Source organism: Poromitra crassiceps, assembly GCF_964638095.1.
Source record: "Poromitra crassiceps genome assembly, chromosome: 20".
NCBI lineage: Eukaryota > Metazoa > Chordata > Actinopteri > Beryciformes > Melamphaidae > Poromitra > Poromitra crassiceps.
In genome coordinates this window covers 22,508,773-22,524,366 of record NC_139637.1, presented here as the reverse complement: position 1 = coordinate 22,524,366, position 15,594 = coordinate 22,508,773, and the positions used below count along the sequence as shown (strand labels likewise).

Genomic DNA, 15,594 nt, shown 5'->3' with positions numbered 1-15,594 from the left:
CATGCCGTGTAAGCCCCTCACAAAGCCCCATAGAAAGGGTCCTGAAAGAGAACACCTCAGCGAGGATTAGCCCCCCCCCCTGTCCCCCCCCCCCCCCACCCTCCCCATCACTAACATTCTTTTCATCTCATCTCCCACAATCAGAGGGTAATGACATAATCACTCCTAAGACGCAGTGTTATGCCAGATAGCGTCTGCGCCAAACATTGTCACCTCTGATGATGAGAAGCCGATGCTTTTAAGCCGAACATCTTAAGGTGCGGGGGAAGATCGAGCGCGCTCGTGTGTTTTGGAGGTTGGGAAAACGATGCACCGCGGCCGGCGCACTTGTCGGTGCCACTACCGACCCGCGGTTCTGCTGGTGAAAAAGTGTGCCACACACCACGCAAAGTGGCAAAATCTGCTTTTCTTGGGTCGTTTGTACGTTTATCCCATTACACGTCTGTAGCTTTTATGTGCTGGAGAAAACAACACGTCTGTTGGAGCTGCCTTGGCAGGATCTTTGTATTCTTAAACAAGCCAAAAGTTTATACTCCACATTTACATCTCTTTTTTTCCCCCCTTGTGCCCAGTGGAAACAGTGGAAACGCTTTCTTTTGCGATGGCATTCATTTTCTATCTGACCAATCCCGTGTGTGGGCTGCTGTTGGCAGGGCGCAGTTAGGAGACTGCATTCCAACCATAGATTTTTCCATTTGAAATTGATCACAACAGTGAGGTGTGGAGTTGTGCCGTGAGCGGAATTTTTACGAGATGATAACTGAGCTGAATTCAAACAACTGGGAACTCTGTGTTAGTTGGCCAACTTATCCTGTCGGAGCAACATGTTAAATAATGTTAATGGATTGTTCAAGGATGAGTTCACCTGTCTACTCACCCTTCTGATTCCCCCCCCATTTTCTCCCCAATTGGACTTGGCCAATTTCCCCCCCCTGCTGCCCCGGTCCAGTCCCAGTTCCCACCCTCTGCCGATCTGGGGAGAGCCGTAGACTAGCACCATGCTTCCTCCGACACATGCTCAGTTGCCAGCCGCTTCTTTTCACCTGACAGCGGGGAGCTTCACCGGCAGGACGTAGCACGTGGGCGGATCACGCTATTCCCACCAGTTCCCTTCCGCCCCGACCAGGCACCCCGACCGACCAGAGGAGGCGCTAGTGCAGCGACCAGGTCACATACCCTCAATCCGGCTTCCCAGTTCCCACCCGCAGACACGGCCAATCGTGCCTGTATGGACGCCCGACCAAGCCGGGGATAACACGGGGGGCACAAACCTGCGACCCTCGTGTTGGTAGGCAGGGAATCTACCGCTACACTACCCCGGACGCCCCGACGGGTAGTCCACAAAACATTTGCGCATTCAGAGCAAAACATTGTTGCAGAATCCTCTTAACTTTCAAACGTTGAGGGGAGAAAAAAACACACACACAAAAACAGAAAGTGCTTCCCTACTGCTCACCTGGAATAATCCAAGTCTCCAGAAGCCCGAGATGCCATAGTTGACTTGAAACGATGTCATTTTGCACCCTGTTTTTTAGCGGAAAGCTTCACTGTAGCAGGCTGCAGTATCCGCCCCGCCTTCTTGGAAGCACATAGGTTGAGGCCACGTCTCGTCATAGACGCTGGTTTAGCTGGCTCAGCCTGGCTGGGGGCGGGGTCAGGGTGGGCTAAAAACCCCCGTTCTATCCATTCAGCAAAGTTAGAATTTAGCTGATAGCCCAGCCCAGGCGGACACGATCGGGGATTTAACCACCGCAGTAAACGCACACCTGAGCAGACGTCTTGTGTTCTGCTCTAGAACCCCCAAACCTGTAGTTTAGAGCCGCAGCACCGTCTTTTGGTGAGTCAGCCCATGAGATATATGGGCGGTTTTACCCCACTCGCGCGCCAGCCGTTTAACATTTTGTGGGCGTTCCCAGACATGCGGACTGTCTCTATGGGTACAAATGGCGTTTTGCTGTGAAACAAAAAAAACGTCCTTTCATCGGCGAGGGCGTGAGTAGATAACGTCAGAATTGTCATTTTTGGAGCGAACCTATCCTTTAAAACTGCCACGAAAATAAATCTCGCGTTTCCCCGCGATGATAAACACTCGCAGAGGGTGCCTGTAAGTAAGCCTTATTACTTTCCACTCCAAAGATGAGAGGAATCTGTCATTGTCGAGAGCAGTGAGGGATGTGTGCTCGCTGTTAATTGAGGGAGTCAAGTCAAACATCTCTCCTAGGCATGTTGAGTAATGGCTGGGCTTTGGCCCGAGGGGGGGAGGGTTCTGGTTTCCCCCTCTCTCATCCCCGCCGTGATGATGAATGCAGCGGTGTGTGTGTGTGCGGGGGGGACCTTTCGGATCACCCTGCACACCCGAGACCAAGAACCCAGTCCCTCAGGAAACCGGGCCACTGCGGGGAGCACACGCGCCCCTCGTCGGGCGTGACCCCGCCTCTAGTCTGTCGACTTTGTGATGTCAGGGGTTTTAAAGGGTCCTGCTTATTTAACGTGTCGCAATTGGTTCGTGATAATATAACGCGGTCGTCTTGACAGAGGGCGGAAAAACAAACGATAATAAACAGTCCTTTGTCGTTACATTCTGAAATCGGCAAGTCAAATAAACTGTCTCTGGACGACATTCCCTTTAAGCGCCAGAAGTTCTGTTTTCACACAACAGACATAAGAGGGTCTGTTTTATTTGGATTTTGTTTCATTTCTAATAGCTTCAGATTGATGCCAGATTTAGAGAAATCCCTTAATCTTGCGCCTGATTCTTATCATGTGCTGCTCATGTTGCTTTCGTTCACATTGGAGTCTCGGAACCATAATTTCAAACTGTTATGGTCATTCTGAGCCTTTACAGTTACACGGATCAGCTGTGGATTCTAGCAAAGACCGCTAGCGCCGATGAGTCAAAATAAGATGGTCTGTTTGTTTTGTTTTGTTTTGTTTTGTTTTGTTTTGTTTTGTTTTGTTTTGTTTTGTTCTACTGCGCTGGACGATGTGATACATATCAGATATTTCTAAAATAAAATAAATAAATGAAACGCAGCAAAACAGTGCCGAAGTAGTTCAACATTTGAGGTTATAATTTCTCGAGCAGCATTCAGATGAATGATACATGTCATCATTATTTGGCGTCTACTATATCATTTTAGTATCTACATGATGCGTTTTCCCTTTTGGGTAAAAAGGATAGATGAAACCGCTTCCTGTAATTACCCTGTAACCGTGTTAGTATTACCTTTCAAATGTCTTTTTTTGAAATGTAACTATTTGTAATATGAGCTCACAGGATGGCGGAACAAAGTGCTTACATAATAAAGTACTCCAAAGAAGAAGTAAACTGAACCATCCTATGTACTTATGTGGCGTAGACGAGAACCACAAGAAGCACATCAAAATGCAAAGGAGCCCAGAGTCAGACCGTGGGGTGTACCTACCTACCTACCTACCTGCACCTGATACTACGCAACTGGATCCACTGTGCTTTTCAACAGCTCACTTTACCTACCACAGGGAAAATGAGCACCCACACCAATTTCAAAGCTATAATTTGTACACAAAACAGATGTGACACAGCAATCAGTTTCTTTCAGCTTATTATACATATATTATACATATACCTATAAATACATATACATACATATACATATACATATACCTATATATACATATACATACATATACATATATACATATACATATACATATACATATACTGTGTATATATATATATACACGTGTGTGTGTGTGTGTGTGTGTGTGTGTGTGTGTGTGTGTGTGTGTGTGTGTGTGTGTGTGTGTGTGTGTGTGTGTGTGATTTCTTTAGCATAAACATATATTTTAATCACTTTCTTCTCACATGTGCTCATAATGAATGCATACACACATTTGCCTATTAAGCCTGGTTTAGACAACAGTGAAGTTAGCTGAAACGAAACAAAACATCAGTCTTTGGCATATACCTTAAGCCTCATACTCAAAAATATATTTTTTAATAACTATATTCCCTATTTGGATTTGGAACACGACGATTCCAATTGATGTTCCTCAGGAAAATGGCTTCGACTTACCGTCAGCAGCATTTGTTGAACTAATAGCAGCACACACTCATAGGGGTGATAGAGTAATTATGCTTTGCACATGGCGCTTGCCAATTGAGTAATAACACAGTGAGACGAGCACAGAGTCAACATTGCATGCCTAACTGTATTTAGCTCTCCGGCGATAAATCCTCGCGGCCAATCTGCGTCTGTGAAGTGCAGCGGTGGGGAACACGGGGGTGGGATGCATGACGCCTGGGACGCACGCAGGTTACCCAGGATCCCCTGGGTCTTACATGGCCCCTGGGGATCCCTGCCTCCCTCGCCAGGATGGGATAGGCCCAGTGTTAGCCCCGTCCGCCCATGCATGGATGACTGCACAGGGAGTAGTACAGGGATAGAAAAACAAGGGATTATGGACGCCTCTCCATCATCCTGTCCAACCTTAAACCTGCCTGTGAGCACAGCGGTGTTCTCCAAACGCCAACGAAAGGTTTCACGTGGCGCTGTGTTGTACATCGCACCGACAGTTTGTATGGATAAGACAGAACAAACCAGATAACATGGTTATGAAAATAAAGATGGCTCCACTCCTCCATCTGGAAAATTCAGGAGCTGCCCCTGCACACCGGAGTAGAGTTTCAGTATCTGTGTCAGCCCCAGAGACAAGTTTTAACAGTTGTGTTTGTGTTTTTGGTGGCATGCTGCCTCAGGGAAATATTTTCCCATTTTATTGCCTCAAATAAATCCAACCTAATTTCCCCCAAACTACATCACAAACATACTTAAAGCGACGCATGTAAAAAGGTTTATTCATAGATTCCTGACCGAAGCTGCTCTTTTCCGGGTAATGTGCTTCTGGGACTGATCAACATTAGATTCACTTAATTGATTCTAATATTATGCAACACCGGAGAACTTGTGTGCCATGTTTAGGAGGCCGATTTCATCCCATTCTTAAAGGTTAACTTCACCCCGAAAAACAACGCTGATTCATTTCGCACATGACCTCACACATATCCGGAAACCCGTAAACAGTTTTGCAGACATTCATTTAGTTTGACAGTTATTGAGTGTTTGAGTGAAATTGTGGGCCCCGGTGATGTCACCTGTGCACGAACCACGACATCACTGGTCCACGGCTCGACTCAAATCAACTCTCAATAACTGTCAAACTAAATGAACGTCTGCAAAACGGGTTTACAGTTTTCAGCTCTATCTGAGACCATGTGCAAAATGAATCAGCGTTGGTTTTTGTGTGAAGTGCTCCTTTATCCCATTGATAACTGATGCAGCATTTGCGTGTACATCCCTCATTTGTGTGTGTATCCCTTTAAGACCGTGAACCGCGCCACGCGGTTCGCGGTCTTAAAGGGATACACACACAAATGCTGCATCAGGTATCAATGGGTTAAAAGAGTTCAACCTCGATAGTACGCCTTGATAGAGTGCTGTGATTTAGGGCCTCATTAATGAGGGAAAACACTGTCATGAGGACTTAAAGTTGAGAGTAGCTTTAGACACATTCTCTTAAGTCGGCGCTGGAATGGGCGCGCGTGCGCTCACACCTGCTGACAGACGAGGCCATTTTCAGGCACTCACACATCGCCCGACGATCAAAGCCAGAAGCCCCGGTGTTCTTCATCAACTCCTCAGACTGATACCTGGAACCCGCTCTCCCCTCCCCCCACTTTGTTCACGAGCCGTGCGTGCTGATACAGAGCTATGCGCCAGGGAATCCGCGGTTGACTTTGCGCCACACTCAATAGCAGCGAGTGAGAGATTGAACTCTACTGACAGCAGCTTTTTTCCCCGCGTCGTCAGGGCAGTGTGGTTTTTATGCCTGCAATGTGTGGGACGCCTTTGATGTTCTTTCTGTCGAGGTAGAGACAGAGTGAGACTCACCTGGATACAATGAATCACAATCTCTTTGGCGAGTTGTGTGAACCACCGCGCGCCGGCGATCGCTATAGGACGAATGGGGCGTGACGTCACGACAACCACCCCAGAAATGCAGAACCCCCCCGCAGCAGTTTATATCTCTCGAAAACGATACATCACATCGCTTATATTTTGACATTTTCTGAGTGAGAGCGGAATTAGCTCAAGAGTTTGATGTCTAATATATGCACATCGTGTTAAAGTTGTGTTGAACTGTCGCCATTTTTAGAATGTAAACAGGGTCAGCCGCGGCTAGAGTCAGACACTCAAGCTCAGGGCTCCATAGGGGCCCCGTTGCCGTTTCCACCCAGTGACGCGGTTTGTTTACCAAAATGCTGCTCGTCGGCATACATCAAACTCTTGAGCTACTTCTGCTCTCACTCAGAACGTCAAAATGTCAGCGATGTGATGTAGACTTTTTGAGATATTAACGTTTGTTTGGCACAATAACTCATACTAGGTAACTGCCGCGGGGTTACGCATTTTTGGGTGGCAAGTGCACGTCACGCTGATTCGTCCTATAGCGCATGCTAAACTCTGGTAGTAGCACAAACGCATGAAATGGGTGCAGAACAAAACCTGTATGCTAGTCTCTTCAGCATTCTTTAAGCTGATGATTCAATTATTTATATAGTGATTTGCTGTTTGCACCCTGGAGAAAATGAAGGTAATAATTACCTTGGTCATAGCCTTACTTCCTAGAGCACAGAAAATCCCCGAGGGCACGGTTTTAATGGTTTAATTACAATGGCGTGTGTTAAAGAGGATAACAGCCCCCCGAGAGCACGGCTGATTTCCTGGCAATGATACGCCAGTCTTGTAGGGAATAGCTAAGAAGTATAATTATAAGTCACATGTGTGGGCCCAACTTAATATCTTTGAAACGAGCAGACGATGATCTCTACGACGTAAACACCCAGACGATCAATGCGAAGCTCGGGTTTTCCTGGGATTACTACTAGAATAGCGCGGGCCGCAGCAGTGCAGTGAAGCCTTTGTTTCTGACGGGCCTGTCAGTGTTTTCGGGGCGGGTATCGTTTGGATCACGCAGAGCTTGTCTGAGAGTATTTTGTACCGATGATTCACGTCGTTATTTGACAGACACTTTTCCCCAATTAATCCCAGTGGAAATGTACTCAAATGGCCACAGGCATGGAATACTGGTGCAACCCCCCCCCCCCCCCCCCCACACACACACACACACACACACACACACACCACCGCCCCCCAGTCACAAACGTGTTAATATTTGTTAGCTTCCAGAACAGGTATGCTAATGAATAATAGCCTACTGTCAGCCAGGCAGGCAGAGTTTTAGCATGGCAAGAGGGGGGGGGGGGAAAGATCATTTTTATCCAGTAGCCTCTCCTCTTGGGTTTTTGTGGAAAGTGTATTGAGTGCTGTAAGAGTATCCCCCCCTCCTCGTCCTGACAAAAATCAGTCTCGCTTTTATCCGTTTCCAAGCCTCAAAATCACAACACAAACACAGAGAGATCCAACATGCAGCTAGGGCACTGCGCCTGTTAAGTTGTTTATTTTGTCTGCTGTCAGAGAGAAAAGAGAGAGTCAGAGAGAGAGAGACACAGAGAGGGAGGGAGGGAGGGAGGGGGAGAGAGGGAGAGGGAGAGGGAGTGAGCCTGGCCTGCAAACCCAAACTATGAAACTTTTTTTTTTTTTTTTTTTTATTCCAGCATATTGAAAAGACAAACAAGGAGTGACTTTGTTGCGGCGGAACAAGAGCGCGAGTCTTTAACAGTGAAGAAAAGGGGCCATGTTGCTTTTGCAGATAAGTGATCCGTGTCCTGCTGCCAAACCTAAACAAATTCCATTTCAGACAGCTCACCTCCATAGCTCGTCTCTATCTCCTCTTCTATCTCAGTCACTTGACGCTTGGGGAGAAGGAAGGCCGCCCAGGGTAAAGATCTGCAGCAGTCATTGGAAATCCACACAGCTTCACAATTTTGACCAGGATGAAAGTGCACCAGTTGGGGGCGCTATGCAATATAAAGGTCCGTTCCACTCATGGACTCCACTCTAAGGCTTACAAAATAACCCTTCAGCCCGGAGGCAGGACTCGCCATCTTTGGCTGCTCCGAGTCCTCTCTGAACTTCCCTACAGCTGTGCAACAGTCTCTGACACTGGGGGACAATTGTTGCCCAAACAAAACTAATTTTGAAGGAATGGAAGTCCCCCTCTTCACCACCTTTTCAATTGTGGTTGATGGACATGATCTCTGTTATACGGATGGAGAGGCTCAGGTTCCTGAGAACCAACTCACGTAGAAAATTTCTAATGATCTGAGACTCGTGTCTAGTCTACCTCGATGAGGTTAGGGGGCGACGGGTGACTCGCCTGGCTGGTTTCTCATGGACCCCTCGCGCGGGATCCCATGTACATTTCTTATAAGCACATATGCGCCTTATGTAGCTGGTAGCACGTTGTTTATTGAATGTTGATGATGTTTGTATGTTTTTTCTTTCTTTTCTTTTCCTGTGCCTAAGCCTGTTTGTTTTGTTTGTGTACTGCTCTATTAAAAAAATGAAAATAAAATATAAATAAATATATAAATATAAAAAATAAAGGTCCGTTCCAGTCTGAGGTCTGCTCGTAGTGTGTAAGTTCAGCTATCTCCCGGACGCATCCCCCTCTCCTCCTATACAGCAATTCATTATAGACCAGCTATTACAGATAAGGAGAACATGCATGCACAGTGTTAGGAAACAGACTAACAACCCTAAATCATAACACTCCTTGTTGACATTCATGGTATATACACACACACATTTGTTATCTCATTTATTAATATTTCAATCAGTATTACGCACACACTGTAATGTTGATTTGGAGGGGGGGGGGAGGATGCTGGTGCGTGTGTGTGTGTGTGTGTGTGTGTGTGTGTGTGTGTGTGTGTGTGGTGTGTGTGTGTGTGTGTGTGTGTGTGTGTGTGTGTGTGTGTGTGTGTGTGTGTGTGTGTGTGTGTGTGTGTGTGTTCGGTACGGGAGAAAGTGTTGGCCATTTTGACATGTTGTTGTAGACTAATTGAGGTTTGCAATCCACAGAATCTACATCACGCGCACACGGACAGACTCATTTTTCACCACGCCGCTCATGGAAATGTTCATGTGTTGGTGGGGGGAAAAAAATTCACTTGAGAAGGTTTGTTTATATTCGTCCGAGGCTATTGGGCAAATACGAAGTGACGTGGCACCTGAGTGAATTATCCGGGATGAAAAATAAGCATAAAGTGAAGCGTTTGCAGAGGAATGGTGACTGAACATAGTTGGTAATTTGACTTTCGAAAAGAAAAAAAGCCCTTATTCCTCCTCAGGGAGAGTTGCAGCAGACCAGGCAGGAGAGAGAGAGGGAAAGAAAGAGGTTTCCCCATGGGACCGTCCTTGATGTCGGGCACCAGTTAATAGTATCTTAGGGCAAGATTTTCCAATGATGGCTTATAAGAAGAAATTCTGACTCACTATATTCAGTTACGTCGGTTGGTGCAATACTTTGCATTATATGTCCCATTGCCAAAATGATTTCAATCTAAAATATCTGATGAACCTTCCAAGTCCTGTTTCAAAGAGTCGTCGTTAATTGATTTTAGCGATAGCCGATATGTTACTGAGCATGCTCTAATATCCTCTATTACTCCAATTGAGTAAATTGGTTAATATCTACAATGCCCTAAATGTTTCCAGCTTGACTTTAGATGACAGTTATTTTTTTGCTGTGTCATCCTTTCTGCCACAGGTTGCTGACAACCAGAGAGTTGACCCATTGGGATCATGGATGGACTTTGTCAAACGACCCGTCGGCAACTTCCCTGGAAAGTGTCGCAAACGGAAACGACCCCTGGTAAAAAAAAAACAGCCTATGAACTGTGTCTTCTTTAGTTTGTCAAACGATCGTACTGTGGTGATCATGATAATTATTTAATTAGGCCAGCAATTGACATATACACAAAGAAAGACAAAATTGCATGTTAATTTCCAAGTCAAGTTTTAGATGCAGCTTTTGTCTCATGTCTTTGGTAGCCACGGTCCATCCAATTGCAGGGCATCAACATTTTGTCCATCTCTCCTCCTCCACTAGCCGGGCCCGCCTGGTCCCCCAGGTCCTCCTGGACCACAGGGACCTGCTGGTTCTCCTGGGGCAGAAGTGACCCAGGAAGTCCTTCTCCAGGAGTTCAAAGAAATGATCAAAGGTACCTAAACAGGGCTGCTTCCCAGTCCCCACAACAGTCATGCTACTAGCTCCTCTGACTCCAGGTTGTTTCAGGAGTGTGAGAAAGATAACATTTCAAAAAACTCCATTTCAAACATCATGTGATGCAGATGAATACGTCCACGTCGCTAATATACGGTATTGACCTTAAGGTCTGCGACGGTAGGGTCTACAACGCGATGACGTGGGTGTGTGTGTGTGTGTGTGTGTGTGTGTTTCTGTCAGAGGCTACAGAGAGGAGAGCAGCAGCCCTGGACAGACAAACCACCAGCCCCAGCCAGGTGCCCATGGCCCTCCTCACCCTGGAGGGGATGACCTCCTACCGGCGGATAGAGGAGGCTTTCCACTGCAAGCTGAAGGGACCCGTGGTGGTCGACAAGAAGACTCTGGTGGAGCTCCAGAACTTTCAGACGGTACGTTTCTGTTTTGAAACCGCGGAGATGTTTAGGGAACCGTTTCAACTTTGCTCTTAGCGCACGGCTGAGAAAGTAACGGTTTTGGCTAATTCTCGACATGGTTTACTACCCGCTTTGTTTCTCACCCGTTGAAGCGTGTTTGAGAGAACGAATGTTTGAGAGTAATCTTCACATGGTTTGCACGGGGGGGGGGAAGGTGGATTATGAGAGGATCATCCCGTCACACTGGTAACTGGCACCGGCGTGGCAGTGCCACTCTGGGGCTTAGACTGGCTCTTTGGTCCAAAATATCGACTTTTTCAATTCTCCACATCACTCTCTGTACAAAAGGCACTCTGTCTTGCGACTTGGAATAAAGTGTGGAGAGGACAGAAATAGACACGGTTTGAAGCAGCATGCTGTAGTGGAAGAACTATGCCCCCGTTGGGACGGGCTGACTGACGAGGCAGGAGGGGAGGCTTATAAGCGTAGCCGTGCGCGCCACTTAAATATGCTAATAGGGGCTACAGCGCTATGTTATTCACCTTATGTAGCCCCGCCCACTTGACCCGGTTGTGTTATGACTTCCTGTTCAAAACACCATCTGTTTTACCTGCTCACTAGTACTGTACTGTCACAGGAAGTGTCAACACAATATGAAGTAACTGGCTGACCCCTGTGTTGGAACATATTAGGTGAATAGACGACGTTGCTAACTGTCGAGGATATATTTTAAACGCTCATTCAGACAAGTCGGCAGTGAAGAGGCAAGACAGACGAGGGGGAGACACAGAGGAGGAAGGGGGTTTAAAATGTCATCGCAGCCGTCCTGCCGAAGAGCCCTTGAGCAAAAGACACTGATGAATCCCTACCAGCTCCGGGGTTAGGGGTGCTGCTCTGGGGTGGACCGTGGCCCTTTGACCTGGCCTGTGGAGGGATTTCCACAGGCCAGGTCAGGATGATTTCCAAACATCTAACCAGACCATCTCCGCCATTTCTCTGTACTTCCAGCCTCCCGCTAAAGGAGCCTTCCTCCGGGGTTCGGGGATGGACCAGTCCACCGGGAGATTCACCGCTCCCATCACAGGGATCTACCAGTTCTCTGCCAACGTCCACATCGGTAAATAACGCTAACGGTCCTGTATGGGATATCGTCTACACAACGAGGCCTGAGATTAAATTCCTGACTGTACATTATGAGTGTCATGGATTCAAGGCGTGTTTTGGGTGGTGATTGTGACCCCGTTTTGTGGTGTTCTTCTCCTAGACCACAATGAGGTGAAGAGGAGCAAGAGTCAGCTCAAGGCCCGGGACAACGTGCGGGTTCTGATCTGCATCGAGTCCCTGTGCCACAGATACACGTGAGTACGGCGCGTCGCCGCGGGCGCCGTGATGAAACACTTTGGGAGGTCAATCTCGAACAGACACGCGTTCCCCCGTGACTCCGAATCAAGCGCACCCAATCTAGCATTCTTTGTCACCTTAGTCAATTAAAACCATGTGGGTCTCGTCGGTTCCGGCTAAAAACACATGTGGTGAGAAATGCCCTCACGGACCCACTAATGAACCTAGAACTAGAAGAAGTAGAACTAATTAATGCAACTCGGAGTCAGACATTCTCCACACACTCGGCGTTGTTGACATTCTGCCATGACGGTTTGTTTACTCGTACCTCGCGTTACGGAGATAGTTTATTGGTGTTTAATGCTACCTCAACTTTCAGCAGAATTTACGAGCCGTTAAAGGTGTTGTCTGTTATAGTTTGAGTGGAACCAGTTTGGCATTTCCTGTATAAAAGTGGAGCAGCTCTTTAAAGGCAAATGTCCTCTCGCTCGGGGGCTGTCGCCTAACTAATCTTTATAGACTCACCTTTGACCCCCACCCCAGGCAGCCTGTTGTGTCCGACTAGCAAAAAGGCAATGAAAATGCCCTTGTTTGGGATGTAGGGAGGCAGATAACGAACAAGGAATCGGCGGACTGCAGCGGTTGTACATGGCAGATATCGCAAATCCCTGTTGGAAGATGGTTATGGGTTCTTTCCAATATTTCAAAATTTTCTATTTACATAAAGTCAGCGAAAATTGTCCAAACGAATTGCTCCCTAAACTCTCCCCCGGACTGCGCAGCGCTCCACAGCCTCCCTCCTAGCATGGTACAATGAGAGGGGGGTATAAATCATATTATTATGATGGGTTACCTAACCCAGAAGAGTGCAAGATTTTTGCTTTTCTAGCCAAAGCTCCAGCCAGTCTCGCCCTCCCACGCATGAAAATGCAGAGAATGTGAAATGAGCCTCATTGAGATGGCAGTTAGAGCGAAGACAAACATGATTGATTTGCCATAAAAATGTAGCATTTTCCACTTAACAGGAGCCAGTGCTCGCACTGTGCGGTTGCAGTCTGTAACCACAGTCTACGCAGACCTTAGGCCCAGTAGCACTCGATTTTTAATCGTGAGGCATTCTGCATGTTCATTTTAAGCAAGCCTCGCGGGAAGCTCATTTTGACAATGACAAGTTTCAGAACGTTTATGTAGTTGTTCTCTTTCAATTTGATCGTCGCAGGTCGCTGGAGATGATTGTCGGTTTGGAAAGTAACAGCAAGATATTCACTGTCAGCGTGCAAGGGCTGCTGGAGCTCCAGGTAAGTATCTCTCACACACACACACACACACACACACACACACACACACACACACACACACACACACAAATACACACAAACACACAATGTTTGTACAATGGCGTCCGGGTAGTGCAGCGGTAGATTCCTGCCTATCAATACGAGGGTCACAGGTTCGATCCCCCGTGTTACAGTACCTCTGTCTTGGTCGGGCGTCCATACAGGCACAATTGGCCGTGTCTGGCGGGTGAGAAGCCGGATTAAGGGTGTGTGTCCTGGTCGCTGCACTAGCGCCTCCTCTGGTCGGTCGGGGGGGGGGGGGCACCTGTTCGGGGGGAGGGGAACTGCGGGGGGAATAGCGTGATCCTCCCACGCGCTACGTCCCGCGGGGCGAAACTCCTCGCTGTCAATGTGAAAAGAAGCGGCTGGCGACTGCACATGTATCGGAGGAAGCATGTGCTAGTCTACGGCTCTCCCCGGATCGGCAGAGGGGGCCGAGCAACGACCGGGACAGCAGGGGGGATTGGCCAAGTACAATTGAGATGAAAACGGAAGAAAATATATATATATAAAATTTGTTTTTTTGCTCAATATTTATACATAAATGTCATCCATTTCTCTCGGCAGGCTGGGCAGTACACGTCCATATTTGTGGATAACGCAGCAGGAGCGTCCATCACAATACAGAACGGGTCTGATTTTATGGGCATGCTACTCGGGGTATAGCCTCACACCCCGCCCCCCCTGGGCATGCTGTTCCGGGGTATAGCCTCACACCCCGCCCCCGTGAACAGGGCGCCAGCCAAATCACCCGTTTGGACTTTTTTTTTTTTTTTTCAATGGACTACTTACAGTAAACATCCATGGGGGAAGATTTGAAGGAAGTCTAGCTTCAGAGAAAGAAACGACGGTTTGCCACTGGACTTTCCTACTTGGCAAACGGTGAAAGGACAGTGTGGGAAAAACTCAAGGACTGAGTTTGTCTTTCGCAATGCACTGCCACCTGGGGAACTTTGTTGCTGCTCACACCAGCAGCATAACCCGACGAATATAAAACCGTGAATATGTCTGTTTGTCACATGGTCATGATTGTTGAAAATGCCATAGCAGCAATCTTAACAGTACACCAAATGTGTCCTCTGAATAGATGTTGAAAGAGCTGGAGAACATGAAATAGTAGAAATATGTATGTATACTGATATTTTGTCTACATGATCTATTGTGTACAACACTCTTGAAACATAGTTATTTTTCTTATGAATTGAATCTCACATTTATATACATTATGTATGGTACATAGACTCTGTGAGTACACTGGACAATGGGAATATGCTCAATAGACATACTAAGGCCCCACAAGATCTTGGAATGATGGCGTGATGTCTCATATATGATGTAATTACACCTTTTGTAACATAGCTATCACTGTATTATTACAGTTTATGTCAAAAGAAATCCAGATGAGCTCTTTGACTGTAATGGAGCGGCGAAGGATTTGTTTTTTCTACGATTTTTCTACAGTGACGTTTGTGTTATTATCATTATCGGTTTATTTTTGCTGTATTTTTATTACTCTTCTTGGCATATAGCTGTCTGTAATTTATGATAACTGAGACTCCATTAACATTGGAAAGTTGTTTAAAAAGCATTTGAAATTTGATATATGGTATTTATGTTTGAAATGTATCCGCACATTTTGTGGCGATTGTGTCAATCCCAACTTGATTTCTGAATCACATGGACTCTTGAACCCCACAGATTGGATTGCAAGAATAACATTATATCTTTTTACTCTTTTCTATTATCGACCATGATATACTGTAATATGAAATTAAACTATTCTAGAAAAGTTGCCACGATGTGTTCTCCACTCGATACGACGTTGAGGTGAGGTTCTCTATCTTCGGGACATCTCGTTTCATAACATAATATAATCATTGGCTGAGTGGAGGGGGGGGACTATCAATATTCGCTTGTGGTGCTTGTGGAGACGTTTCTTCAAATACAATTGTGTTCTTATGAAAGCATCTGCTGGAATGCAACAAACGTCTGCATTTCCCCGTAGTGTCATTTGCATTTTAAATTACCCAAATACCTAAAATACCTCTGTAAACAGTGGCGGGCGGCCAAATGAATCGCTGCGGTTACTGACCCAACATGTAAAATATGACTAACCTTAATGTTTGAAATGAACTATATTCTGCATGTCATTTATAAACTTGTGTCCAGGGAACAACAAATCTAAGGGCTATTACCTTCTCCGGGCTTCTATTCCGCAATTTTCCAAGTTTTGTTTATACGGAATAACTGTGGTTCACTACAATACACTGAAGCCGGGGCATGTGGGACCATCGCGGTTTGCTGCTATGTGGTGATTTTGAAATATT

At 46.5% G+C, this 15,594-nt stretch overlaps 1 protein-coding gene across 1 annotated transcript in view; it reads left to right on the top strand.

The window, feature by feature from the left end:
• Positions 1-15,159, top strand: part of c1qtnf12 (C1q and TNF related 12) — a 54,563-nt gene extending 39,404 nt beyond the window's left edge. Inside the window, exons 2-8 of the mRNA XM_083656863.1 lie at positions 9,718-9,822; positions 10,060-10,171; positions 10,417-10,604; positions 11,598-11,706; positions 11,854-11,947; positions 13,150-13,228; positions 13,835-15,159. Coding sequence (XP_083512989.1) covers positions 9,718-9,822; positions 10,060-10,171; positions 10,417-10,604; positions 11,598-11,706; positions 11,854-11,947; positions 13,150-13,228; positions 13,835-13,933 — 786 coding nt within the window. The 3' untranslated portion in view covers positions 13,934-15,159. The remainder of the gene's footprint in view (positions 1-9,717; positions 9,823-10,059; positions 10,172-10,416; positions 10,605-11,597; positions 11,707-11,853; positions 11,948-13,149; positions 13,229-13,834) is intronic.
• The last annotated feature ends 435 nt before the right edge of the window (positions 15,160-15,594 follow it).